We start from the raw sequence: 13,826 nt of genomic DNA on the forward strand, positions 1-13,826 counted from the left end.
GTCTTCTTGCACAAGTAGAGTTAATTTTACTCTAAGTAGAGTCACATTCTTTTAATGTAACTGAGGTGTAAAATGATAGTAGTTAAAATCGAGTGTTAAAAATGAGTGTTTCTATGTCAAATCTGGAGGTGTTACAATGGAAACATTAACTCTTGACCTCTTAACTCTGAACTCCTACAGGGGCTATGACACCAACAGAGTAAATTCACAGACTCCGCCCCCAGCACGGCTCCAATCGAAGCTGAAGTGAAGCCGTTTCAGAACATTTTGCTCTACATATTTGAGTTGTTTGCCATGCTTGGTAAGTCATTTTTTCAAAGATTGTTTCAATTATTTCTATGAGCTTTTACTTCTGTGGCTCTTTGGAGTTGAGACAAAGCTGTGTGAAAGGCATTAGCCATGTTGCTCGCTGATAGCATAATATTCTGTTTTAGCTAGCTGAAAGGTATTGTTTGCGGGCAAATACCACAGCCTTGAAAAAAAGCTTGCATGTGAATTTTCAGTCAAACCTTTGGTCAAATACACCTAAAACAATGTGTAGAATGTGAAATGTTGGTATAATGGTGCTGCTTGAAGCCTGAAAACGATCGCCCATAAAAAATAAAAAAACGAGCAAACAGCAGTAGCAGACGTCCTGACTGGGTTCTACGTTAGCATAGATCCCTCCAGAGTTTTGTGCACACGGTTTAGGTAAAAATGAAAAAGGTTGAGGTTTTACATTTAGTTCAGTATTACCTGTTGCCTGTGTGCTTGTCTTTTGGGAAAATACTTTACACAAGTAATGGCTCAAAGAGGATTCCTTTTTTTTTTTTTTTTTACTGTGCTGCAATTGATTACTGGATTATTTGTGCCATTAATTAGTGTCAACTAATTTTTATTCAATCTCCACACAGGATATGCTTGTGAAGATGGAATATGGGGGAGAGCAGAAGTGCGTTGAAGTTCCACAAAGGGATGAATGAAGGACATGCATATTGTATTGAAGAAATAAGTGATGAGATGCTGTTATTTGCATTTACCATGTCAGACCTTTTGATAAACAAAATTCTAATGAAAGTGAGAACATGTATACTGTTACATCTTTCAGAAAATGTTTTGAAATTGTGGTGCACAGTTCAGAATAAATGTTTTTCAAAAACCATTGCATCTTTTTAGTAAATGTTTATTTCCAAAAGAAATTTCTAGAAGTTCAGAACAGTAAAATTCCCGCTTTTTAGAATGAATTAGAAGATAACTCTTATGTAGTTAAACTAAAATACTCTTTGAGAGTTAATATATAAACTCTTAACACCAAGTGTTAAATGATCAACTCCAGACAGATTTGGTGTTTAACACTAAATCAGAGTTAATGTACCAACTCTCCAAAAAGAGTTAAATTAACACTCTCTGGTGTGGACCCATATAGACACTTTAATAGTGTTGAAATCAAATCCGACAGTGTTAATTTGGACATGCTGGATTTGCTGTGTACTGTCATATTCCCATATATCATTGTGATGTTGTTTATTCTATTACTCTTGTTCTCTTCTGCTTGTTTTCTTTTTTCTTTCTCAGCAGGTGATCCAGGTGATCGATATGCTTTTTTTTTTTCTGCCCATTCTGTTGGTTTTTGTCTTTTGCCCTTCTCCCCCGTCCCTCTTCTCAGCTGTTTCTCTTTCCCTCTTTCTTTCTCCCCTTCTTTCCCCGAGTCAAGTCTGTCCCGTATTCAGCAAGTGAAAATAAAATAAACAATAAAAGGTGAATCAAATGGACCATTATGGCAAGGCTGGGATGGTCAATTTGGTAAAGTAAATCCGTTGGGCATCTTTCTTTGCCTTTAGACAATAATTCTGATGGCAAAAGAGCCAAACGGGACAGGCAAAAAAAAAAAAAAGATGATTCAATGCAGAGAGGTCTATTAACATATAGTGAGTGAGAAAGGTGACTGGAAAGGAAAAACTCAATGCATCATGGGAATCCCCCGGCAGCCTACGTCTATTGCACCATAACTAAGGGAGGATTCAGGGTCACCTGGTCCAGCCCTAACTATATGCTTTAGCAAAAAGGAAAGTTTTAAGCCTAATCTTAAAAGTACAGATAGTGTCTGTCTCCCAAATCCAAACTGGAAGCTGGTTCCACAGAAGAGGGGCCTGAAAACTGAAGGCTCTCCCTCCCATTCTACTTTTAAATACTCTAGGAACAACAAGTAGGCCTGCAGAGCGAGAGCGAAGTGCTCTAATAGGGTGATATGGTACTACAAGGTCATTAAGATAAGATGGGGCCTGATTATTTAAGAGAAGAGCTACTTTACTTCACTGCTTAGAAAGATATGGACAAAGAATTTTCTACTCACTGCCAAATAGTCTGTTGTTGTAAAACAACACTTTTCACGTCAAGTAAATGTTGTTGTGGACATGGTTTCAGAAAACGAACACAAGTGTCACATGAGACACTTATTTAGTATGTGGCCAGCCTGTATGAGCTGTGAATTTTCTTGTGAAAATAAAAGGAACTCCTATTCTTGGAAGAGACCTGATGGAAGCGCTGATTGTCAGCATTGCAGGCAACACTTTTCTACCCCCATGTACTGTTCCTACTATCAACATTTTATAATAGTATTAACATTTCTTATATTCTTACATTTATATTTTATACCTTTAGACTTATTTTTATTGATTCATTTATAGTGTACAGTCTTGTGACAAGTAAATGCACCAGGCTATTCTGTTGTCTGTTAGAAAGAGAGCTAATAAATAAAAGTTGTATTATGTAAATATAAGGGAGCTGATGTAGCATGGTGTTAACAACATTAAGTGTTCTGTCCACGTTTACCTCTGTTTTCTGAGTGATGCTTTCACTGACCTTTGATACCAGTATAGGTAATATGTCTGTCAGCTTCTGAATGATTTCATCATTTTCAGATCTGATCATCTGTCAGAGAGAAAGACAGACAGATGTTGATGATTCAGCACTTTGTTGATAAAAGTGACAAAATGATTGAAGCTTCACACTGTGTGCAACATGTTTTCAACCATTGTGTCCTCTTACTCAATCTGACTGGTGTTCATTTTAATAACTAAGACTGTATAGACTAACATATATAAAGGATGTAAATTATTTCAATTACAGTCACAGAGACATAAAAACTAAAGTCACTTATTTTCTTGCACATTTTATTTAAATACAACTACTGAGGATTAGTGCTACTCTGTTCCAGCGTATCACCTTCAACCATACAAACACACACACACACACACACACACAAATTAGTGTCTGTAAGTCTTATAGCACATTTACTATTGCTGTCAGTTTAAGGTTTGTATAATAATAATGAACTTAAACACAATCACAGCTTTTACATGGTTTCTGTATCTTTACTGAAATTAATGTGCAATATTCTCACTCTTGTCTTTGTCTCTTCACACACAGTTAATCACATCAAACGTGACAATAAACAGAAGTTTTAAATCTCACTATTTAATATGAAATAAGTTCAAATTTCAACAACACAAAATGCTGCCAGTTTAAAAAAATAAATGAACATTAGACCAAATAAATACTCTGCTGTGGTAGATTCCAACATATTAAACTTATTTGATGACAGACTTTTTTTCTTTGCTGTGGAGCATTTTTTACAATGTGTCATCCTATTTTTCCCTCATCCTCAACATCTCCTTAAAGTGAAGGTTACTATGTTCATTTGCTGAGTTTTAGACCTTTAGATTCAAATGAATTTATTTATATACTACAGTCTGATGGTGAATAAATACTTGTGTTCACAATTATACTATTCATAAGTTGAATCAGCAATTTCTCAATGTTAATGGAAAGACAAACCTCTGGATTTTTGTTCTCCAAATGCTTCTTCAGGTCCTCCGCTGCTACTTTCACCTCCTGGAGCTGTTTGATGAATTCAGTATTCTTCTCTAACTGCAGTTAAAATTTTACATAAAGAAAGAGCAGAAGGAAGAAATGTTCATGTTTAAGACACAATAATGAAATCACAACCTGAGTCAAGTTAAGGCTGTAAATAAAAGCTGCATTATGTAAATGTAATATAATGATACATAAAAACTAATACATGAATAATTATTTGTAATTATTTATGCATGTTGTCATATAGGAATATATATTGTTTATTAATAAACAGCACACAGTGGTCCAGTTCACCCGTCACTGCTTCGCTTTTTCGCTGCTTTTTTATTGCACAGTACAGCATTGCATTCTGCAGCCTGATTGACTCTCCTCCGTGCTGTATCTCCTGTGCTTGCCAAATTTATTACGTTTGGCTTTGATAACCATCACGTCCAATAGAAAAAACAGCACAAAAACACCCATAACTATGACCTTCATTCGGAAATAGACACCTGCACCGCGAGGGGAAAAGGTGCACGAAAGTGGTGCGCAGACGAAGATGAAACGCAGCATAATAATACTTTAACGTTTTGCAATCTACAAAGGTTTGCACTTTGAGAATCAACTTGTGAGAACTGCGAGTAATGTTCATGTGTGTGTAGAAAAAAATTGTATAAAGTGCGTGGCGAGGGGCTAGTTATTCTGAGAACCCCTGCTGCAATAAATGAGGGACCACTGTATATACTTTCTGTCACAGTCCTGAGTCTGTGGACTCAGTGTTTTTCTGTTTGTATTAGTTATCTTTGATTTCATGATGCGTTTTGATTCTCTTGGGTTTGATTTCTGTCGCTAGTATTCCTAACTCCCTAGGTCCTTGGCATTTCTTGTGTTCTCCTTCTTAGGTCGTGGTTCTGTGTTACTTCTGTTAGTATACAGTCATCTCTGTCAGTGTGTCTCTTGTTCTGTATCCCCTAGTTTAGTCCACGTCTGTTCAGTTTCTTGTTTTACTTTGAAAGTCTGTGTACTATGTCAATGTGTTGAGTTTTGCCTCCCCTTGTCTTGTCATGTCTGATGAGTCCCAGCTGTGCTCTCCTCCTGTTTCACATTCCCTAATCACCTCAGTATGTATTTAAGCCCTGTGTTTTTCCCTGCCAGTTGTTGCGTCCTCCACGTTTGTTGTGTGTGTATTCATTGTCGTCTACCTTCAGTATCTCCTGTCTAGTTAGTTTAAGTTGTTGTTTATGTATCACCAAGAGTGACTCACCAGCAAATAAAGCTGTCGTTTAAGTTAATGTTTTGTCTCAGAGTCCTGCACGTGGGTCCAGCCACTGACAGCCACACAACTCACCGTGACACTTTCTCTATGACTATCGTTTCCAACCTGGCAGCAGCTCTCCAGGGCAGAAACAATGTTCTTATTTCTCTCCTCCTTCTCCCTGAGGCCCTTCCACTTTAAGCTGGGTCCTTTTTCCTGTCTCTCTGTAAATAGTTATATTTTATATATTTATGTTTAATGTTTTTCTGTTTGAGAATTTTAATATTAGTTGAAATACATGTTTGTAATGACCAATGTCTCAGTTCCACTACACAACAAATATTGGCACACAACTTGACACATGTAATATTAATTTCATATTATAATAATGAAAAAATATACTACTATATAGGAACATAGTGAAGACCAATTATTTAAGAGAATAAAGAGGTTAGTTTATTTTGGAGTAGAGCTCCATTTATTAAGAAAATTTGAAAGAGGCAGGAACGCTCTTTAGAGGTTTGTTGGTGCCTCAGAGCCGTTGTGGGGAAGTCACTGGGACTTCAAATGGGCAGTTCTTTTGGCTGCCAAGACACTGCTCCCTCCGCTGAGAAGTGGGCCATGGACTTCTCCCTCACCAGGACAGCCTCTCTGGAGGAGCTGTTTGCTGCTACATGACCCAGTCCTTTTTTTTAAAAAATTAACCTGTGATAAGACAGCATATCAAGATAGAATTGTTATTATCATATAACTAAAGATGAACCAAACTGTTCACAATTTTATCTAGCTCTCAGTGTTGGAAAGGCTGGTGACCCCTATTATAGAGTCTGACAGCTGCAGGGATTATATACAAATATTCAACTATACCAGAATTAAACCAGGTCTAAATAAAAAGGAGTGAGTATCACTACAAAGGTTAACTCAGTGGTCCTAATGCTACAGTTTGATATCAGCAAACACCGAGCGCATACATTGATGTGACACCACAGCCATGCTATCATTGCAAACACTGATAACAGCATAAATCGAATTAAATCGGGACTTGATGAGACCTTTCAAGTATTACTAGAAATATTATAAACAGTCGTCTCTGTACCACAGTTTGTTTTCAGTAAAACCCGACAGCATTCACTGTTAGCATAGCACATCCATGTTAGCAGTGTATAAACTGATAGTTTAGCATATATTAGCACAGGTATCAATAAAGGACTACCGTATTAAACACTTTTACTAACCTCAGGCAGACCGACAGGCGCTCTGCAGGTGGGATTGGACCAACGCGGGATAGCAGGTCCTCAAACTGGGCGAGGGAAAGACGGTGGTACCGCTGAAATCGGCCGTCATCCAGACACAGCTCCTGGAGCAAGTGGTGAAACTCACCAAACTGCTCACGGCTCTGGAGGACCTGATGGACCCAGGTACGGCGAGGACGTCCTTAACGCCGCTGCTCTGCTCTCCACAGTGAATAGAGAAGCTACACTCTCTCTTCAAACGCTAGTTCGACAGCTGCCATCTTGCAAACATACCGTCTGGCACAACTTCCTCCCACATCCCTCCCACATTTCCGAATAATTCACATTAGACACGGGTCGAGGTCAGAACGTGCACGCGTCAAGATAGGGGCGTCTATCGCATTTGGTGTGAACACATGGTAATATTTACTCTAGCTTGACGCAACAAAGAGACGATTAAACTATTCAGTTTCTTTATCCTTCAATTGAGTTGAGGTGATTTCAGTGTTTAGATAACTGACAGTCTGGACTGGTCACTTAACATCACTGGTTAAACAGTCTGAGCAATGTCTGCACTGATTTTACCACAGTTTCATTCTCCAGCCATCAGCACACCAACCACCCACCACTGTATATTTACAGCAGTGTCATTTCATGGCTGAAATGATGATTGTACACTTTTCTGCTGCTGTTATTGCTGTTCGATATTTTAAAGGTCCTGCACAGCTTTTCTTTGCCAATAAAAATATTTCATAATCCTAATAACATTTCTTTTCCTATATTGTTACACGTTTATCCAAGACTCGTTTTTATATTTAAAACCTTTAGACTTATTTTAATTGATTTATTTATATTCTACAGTCTGATGATGAGTAAATGCACCACAATTTCACTCTGATGTGCACTAACTGTTCTGAATGACAATAAAGTGGTGATTCTGTTCTATTCTGATAGCTTTATACAAAGAGATTAAATCAAAGCTATTTTATGTAAATATAAGTGAGCTGATGTAGCCTGATGTTAACAACATGAAGTGTTGTGGGACGATCTGAAAAATGTGTATAAGGTGGATTTATAAGTGCTTTTGTGGTCAATGATACAGAAACTGCAACAATGGAAGGAAACACATGTGTGTGATTGCACAATACAATCACACATTCATACATAAAAAATAATAAATTAAGTTCTATATAGAATTAAGAGCCTGCTATGATATCAATTACAAAACTACGATCCCAAAGAAACACATTCATTTGCATTTCCTTATTAGTTCATAATTAATTGAGTATTTTAAATTAACAGTGTTGATATAAATGAAAAAAGGAAGATGATGCATTTCTGCATGTCGGCACTTTCTTTGGATGTAAACATGAATTATAATCTTGTTCAACATGTAGAAACAGTTACTTTTAGAGACATTTGGTGTCAATTAAACAAAATAACAAAATTTTGGTGTCTTGTGTTGGTCGATAAAGCATCAGTGTCATTAATTAAATGTAAAAACATGAAAGCATTTTTTGTCTTTTGCCTTTGTTTCATCGTCCCTACGCATGCTCAATCATCCAGGTAAGTTTTCAGTGGGAGAAACCTTTCGTCGCTCATCCAAGTGACTCTTCAGTCTCAGCTGACTGCAGGTTTCCCCAAATCTTATAAACAGTACATTTGCATAATGACTAATACGAGCACCACTGAAGGAACAATGGGCTGTGAGGTCAGTTCCTTGATCAACATCATCATGTTTAAGGAACACGTCTGCTCAGTGACAAATAGTTGGAGATCATATTCCTAAATAAAAAATACACAGAGAACGAGGTTGCCACGTTCTTCGGTCATTTTGCTGTTCAGTTATGTCCTACAGCAACTACGACAACATTTGTAGACGAGTTCCTGAATTTATGTTTCAAATCTATGAGGCACCGGCTGGAAAATAAATGAAAATAAACACCTTCAAGCACGGAGAATACAACAGAATAAAGATTGCTGTCAATAAATGACAGTTAATCACAGCATCACTGCAAACAGCAGATAAATCAGCCTAAAAAAATATAATCAGTACAGCTCTGCTTATTTTCAATTAATTATATAAAATCAGAATTTCTGAATTTTTCTTCAGAGTGTTTCAATCACCAGAGAAAGAGATCTGATTAAACATGGCAGTCATGTAAATGCAGGAAGTTAGTGTATAAAAAATGAACCTGTTGGTTTGTGGAATCAAGCTGATTTCTCAGTCCCTCCATTTCTCTCTCCATCTTCTGTTTCTCTTCCTGGGCTTGACTGATGTTTCCATAAAGCTGCAATTAAAAAGAAACAAAGACAGAGAAGACAAAAGTACATTTTTATGTTTTTTGTTATAGCATGTGGGTGATTACACAGAGGCAACAAATTAATTACTATATGGAATTCAGAGGCTGACATGATATAACGTGAGGAACGGAGACCCTAAAGAAACAACCGTGTTTGAATTTCATTATAAGTAAATTAATTAAGCTTTGTCTTAAATTAAGAGTTTTCCTATAAGAAGAGAGTATGTGTGACAACAACACACACTGTCTCAATGAGGTCAACAAAGTTCTCTGTACATTTTCAACCAACAACAACACCCTGCAATAAAAGACAGTCTTCACCCTGATGAGAAAACACTGAATCTCAGAGTGACTGATGTCTGTAAAACTCTGAGGAGAGTGAATGTATGAAAGGCAGCAGGACAACATTCAAGGACGAGTACTCAGAGAGTGCTGAGCACAGATGGGCAATAACGCGTAATCCGATTACATTTTCAAGTAACGAGTAATGTAACAGGTTTACTTTTTTGGAGGAGTAATCAGTAATAAGTAACTATGTCCTCTGCTCTTCACCTGAGCTTTACACAATCGGAGGACACAGTCACATACAAATTCAACATTATGACACCCCCACCTCTGTCTTCTGAGCGATGCTTTCACTGACCTTTGATTCCAGTGTAGGAAATGTTTCCATCAGCTTCTGAATGATTTCATCCTTCTCCCTCTCAGATATGATGATCTGTCAGAAAGAAAGACAGACAGATGTTGATGTTTCTGCAGCGCTTTGTTGATAAAAGTGACAAAATTATTGAAGCTCCACACTGTGAGCAACATGTTTCCAACCATTGTGTCCTGATTGGTGTTTATTTTTCAGTGATACAGACTGTAGAGAGTAATATGTAAAGAATCTAAATGATTTTAATTACAGTCATAAACACATAAAAACTAAAATCACTTTATTTCTTAGAAATTGTATTTAAACACAACTACTGAGAATTAGTGCTACTCTGCTCCAGCTTATGACCTTACACCACACAAGTCTCATATACTCTACAGTCTAATAGCACATTTATTTTTGTTGTCAGTTTAAGGTTTGTAGAATAATAATGAACTTAAACATAATCACAGCTTTAACAAGGATCCTGTATCTTTAATGAAATGAACATGTGCAATATTCTCACTCTTGTCTTTGTCTCTTCACACACAGTTAATCACATCAAACGTAACAATAAACAGAAGTTTTAAATCTCACTTCACTTACTGCTATTTGATCAGGTGCGTGATAACATCAATATTTAATATGACGCTCAAATTTCAACAACACAAAATGCTGTCAGTTTAAAAAAAACAAAAACAAAAACAAATAAAAAATATTCAGCTGTGGTAGATTCCTGCATATCAAACACTCTGATTTTACCACAGACTTTTTCTTCTTTTCTGTGGAGCATTTTTTACATTGTGTCATCCTATTTTTCCCACATCCATAAAATCTCTGTAAAGGAGGTGACAGTGTTCATTTACTGAGATCCACAGTTTGCATATCATTAGTTCTTTTTCTCATATTTAAGACTTTTAGATTTAGATTAGTTTATTTATATTGTACAGTCTGATGGTGAGTAAATACTGATGTTTACAATTATACTATTCACAAAGAGAGTTAAAACAGCAAAATCACAATGTTTATAACTGAAAGACAAACCTCTGGATTTTTGTTCTCCAGCTGATTCTTCAGTTTCTCTGATGTTTCTTGGAGCTGATTGATGATTTCAGTCGTCTTCTCTGACTGCAGGTGAAATGTTACATGAAGAAAGAGCAGAAGGAAGAAATGTTCATGTTTAAGACACAATAATGAAACACAACCAGAATCACATTAAAGCTGTATGATGTAAATATAAGGGAGCTGATGTAGCATGATGTTAACAACATTAAGTGTTGTGGGATGATGTGAAAAATCTTGGATTGTTGGATGTCAAAGTTGTGTTTGGTTAATGACACACAAACTGGTGCTGGACAAAACTGCAGGAATATAAGTGCACAGGTCTGTGATCATTGGGAGGATGACAGCATCACATATGTCCATGTTTACCTCTGTCTGCTGAGTGATGCTGAGCTTTGAATCCAGTGTAAGAAGTGTCTGCATCAGCTTCTGAATGAATTCAGTCTTCTCTATCTCAGATTCGATCATCTGTCAGAAAGAAACACAGACAGACAGATGTTGATGTTTCTGCAGAACTTTGTTGGTTAAAGTGAAAAAAACTATTGACGTTTCACACTGTGAGCAACATGTTTCCAACCATTGTGTCCCCTTACTCAATCTGATTGGTGTCTTTTTAATGATACAGACTGTACAGAGTAATTTATAAAGAAAGTAAATTATCTTATTTACAGTCACAAACACAAGAAAACTATCGATCCATTCTCTACCACTTATCCTTCCCAGGGTCGAGGGGGGGGAGCCTATCCCAGCTGTCTTAGGGTGAGAGGCAGGGTACACCCTGGACAGACCGCCAGTCTGTCGCAGGGCCAACACATAGACACAGACAACCATTGGCACCCAAACAGTGGGAGGAAGCAGGAGTACCCGGAGAGAACCCACGCAATCACGGTGATTAGCACTGTTGCCGCACAGCAAGAAGGTCCTGAGTTCAATTCCACCATCAGGCCGGGGTCTTTCTGTTTGCATGTTCTCCCCGTGTTTGTGTGCGTTCTCTACAGGTACTCTGGCTTCTTCCTACATCTCAAAGACATGCAGTTAGTGGCGATAGGTTAATTAGTAACTCTAAATTCCCCGTAGGTGTGAGTGTGAATGGTTGTCTGTTTCTATGTGTTAGCCTTTTGTAAATAAATACAGACCCTGGAGAGGTCAGGTGTCTATCACAGGGCTAACACTGTATAAAAGGCTCTGAGATTTTATGTTCCTGAAATATTGTTCTGAGTGAGGTTATGGGAAATGACGTAAGCATAAGTTTGATGTGCTGTGCTGCTGCTCCAGAGGGAGAGAGGGTACTTCTGGGTCAGTTTTTGGTTATCGCCTCATGATGTAAGCTGTGTTCCTGTTTGCAATCCTTCACAGTGATACTCCAAGTGTTAAGTCAATGCCTGAAAGTAAGTTACCTTAAATATGTTTATTTGCAAACTCCAGTTTTACTGTGGCTTGAATTACTTTCTACTGAGTTATAACCAGAGATGGGCAGTACTGTAATCCGATTACTTTTTTCAAGTAACGAGTAAAGTAAGGGATTACTATTGCAAAAACGGTAATTAGATTACCTTTACTTTCCCGTAGGAACGCTGCGTTACTGCGTTACTAAAACCGTGATTTTTTTGCGAGAATGTCTCATGACAGTGACGTAAGCGAGTGCGACGGTCGTGACAACAGCTGTGTGCAGATCAACAATGGATCATATATCAAGTAGGGAGAGAGTATGAGCGTGCAGCGTTTAAAGCGTGGAAGTACTGACCTTACTTTAAGTTTGAATCCATAAAAAGTGACAAAAACATTAGCGTCCATTAGCATTGTGCGTGGGAAGAAAACATCTTTTTACAGCGAAAAAAAACCCCTAAACTTCCAAGCAAGCTCCGAGTGCGCTATGACGTAATGGGAAATTCACAGAGAAACTGCCGTATCCTTCCACTGACCGCTGCGGCACACCTGCACCAGGGTATACCTCCGCCTACCCAACTCCTGCTTTACAGGTGAAAATAGAGCAACAGGACCGCTAGTCTTTGATTTTATTTATTTTCTGCTGTGTTTTACTTGCATCTATTTGAAAGAGTGAGTGTAAACACACAAAAAAAAAATATTTTATTTTATGTGCTGGAATGTGCAGAAAATAGGTTTAAATATTAAACAAATTTCTTCCAGTCAGAGAATGTTGCATATAATTAAATTTTTGCTTGATGCATAAAGTTAAAAGATTAAAATTAATAAAACTATAAAAGTTTTAAAAAGAGACTTTTCCATTTGATTACATTTTGTATGATGGATTATGCAGAAAAAGTAGAATTGGGCTGAAAGATCTATCGCTTTATCACCTATTCAGGTTGTAAATCGTGTTTTTAAAGAGTAACTAAGTAACTAAGTAATTAATTACTGTTGAAAATAAGTAATCAGTAAAGTAACGGGATTACTTTTTGGGGGAAGTAATCAGTAATTAGTTACTGATTACTTTTTTCAAGTAACTTGACCAACACTGGTTATAACCAATGTTCCCTCTAATTTTTCATATGTCTAAGCAAACACACAAAGTCCCTGAGCGATCCCTTGGACCACTGTAAGCAACATTGAACATGTGTACTGTGGTCACGCCAGCATCGAATCCATCCAAGTTACATGGTTTATTAAAATATAAACAGCATTTACATTTATGTTAGACTACTTTTAATTAAGGGCGAATTTAATTAACCCACTTACAATGAAAGTTAAAAAAACAAATCTTGTTCATGACCTGTGTAGTATGTTAACACTATTGGAAGTAAAAATAACTTGAACTCCAACTTTGAAAACACAACTTTCTTTTTTCTTTTTTTTATAAAGCTCTGACTTGTATTGTGAGTATGAGTCTGTGGTCTGGGAGAGAGTCCTGTAACTCTCTGTCTGCAAAATACAGTAAATAATGACCAATGTTGGGCAATTAGTTATATAGTTACTTCTTCAAAAAAGTTACTGAGTTTTGCAAACAAAGTTTTTTGCAGCTGTTTACCTAAAAATGCAGCCAAGGTGTTTTTAAATAAACATTTCAAGCTATTTACAGAACAATCAGCTGTTCTGCATCAAATTTGATGCCACACAAATTATTTGTGCCACTCCAAAAAATTATTTCTGTCCACTATGAGATAAAGCAGAACAACAGCCTGATACCTGCAGGCCTGACAGCAGGAGATGTATCACTGCTGTAACACCCGTAACATTCAACAGTCGCCTCATTGTTCTGACACACAACAAAACTATTGACTACACTACACACTAACTACACAAGACAACACACTAACTTTAGCCTCCAAACACGCTAAACGTCGCAAATCTCTCACATCTCAAAACACCGCCGTCAAACTCCCCCCATTCCTAAACAACTAAATACCATGTTGCTACATCATTTTTTGATTGGTCGAAATGGTACATTTTCCCACCAATAGGAAACAGTAGTTTTTGGTTTTTTTTGGTTTTGTTTTTGCTCACAGGCGGAGAGTGCCTTTGAGCGCTTTCCTTATAGTATATATAAA

At 37.2% G+C, this 13,826-nt stretch overlaps 1 protein-coding gene across 1 annotated transcript in view; it reads right to left on the reverse strand.

Moving 5' to 3' along the window:
• The window catches only part of LOC309701815 (uncharacterized protein), a 125,621-nt gene that overhangs the window by 34,037 nt on the left and 77,758 nt on the right, over nucleotides 1-13,826 (reverse strand). The window contains exons 23-28 of the mRNA XM_082526069.1: nucleotides 10,690-10,788; nucleotides 10,303-10,392; nucleotides 9,268-9,342; nucleotides 8,517-8,612; nucleotides 3,817-3,909; nucleotides 2,842-2,910 (exon numbers count right to left, since the gene is read on the reverse strand). Coding sequence (XP_082382195.1) covers nucleotides 2,842-2,910; nucleotides 3,817-3,909; nucleotides 8,517-8,612; nucleotides 9,268-9,342; nucleotides 10,303-10,392; nucleotides 10,690-10,788 — 522 coding nt within the window. The remainder of the gene's footprint in view (nucleotides 1-2,841; nucleotides 2,911-3,816; nucleotides 3,910-8,516; nucleotides 8,613-9,267; nucleotides 9,343-10,302; nucleotides 10,393-10,689; nucleotides 10,789-13,826) is intronic.

The sequence above is a fragment of the Aulonocara stuartgranti genome, assembly GCF_965226115.1.
Source record: "Aulonocara stuartgranti genome assembly, chromosome: 3".
In the NCBI taxonomy this organism is placed as follows: domain Eukaryota; kingdom Metazoa; phylum Chordata; class Actinopteri; order Cichliformes; family Cichlidae; genus Aulonocara; species Aulonocara stuartgranti.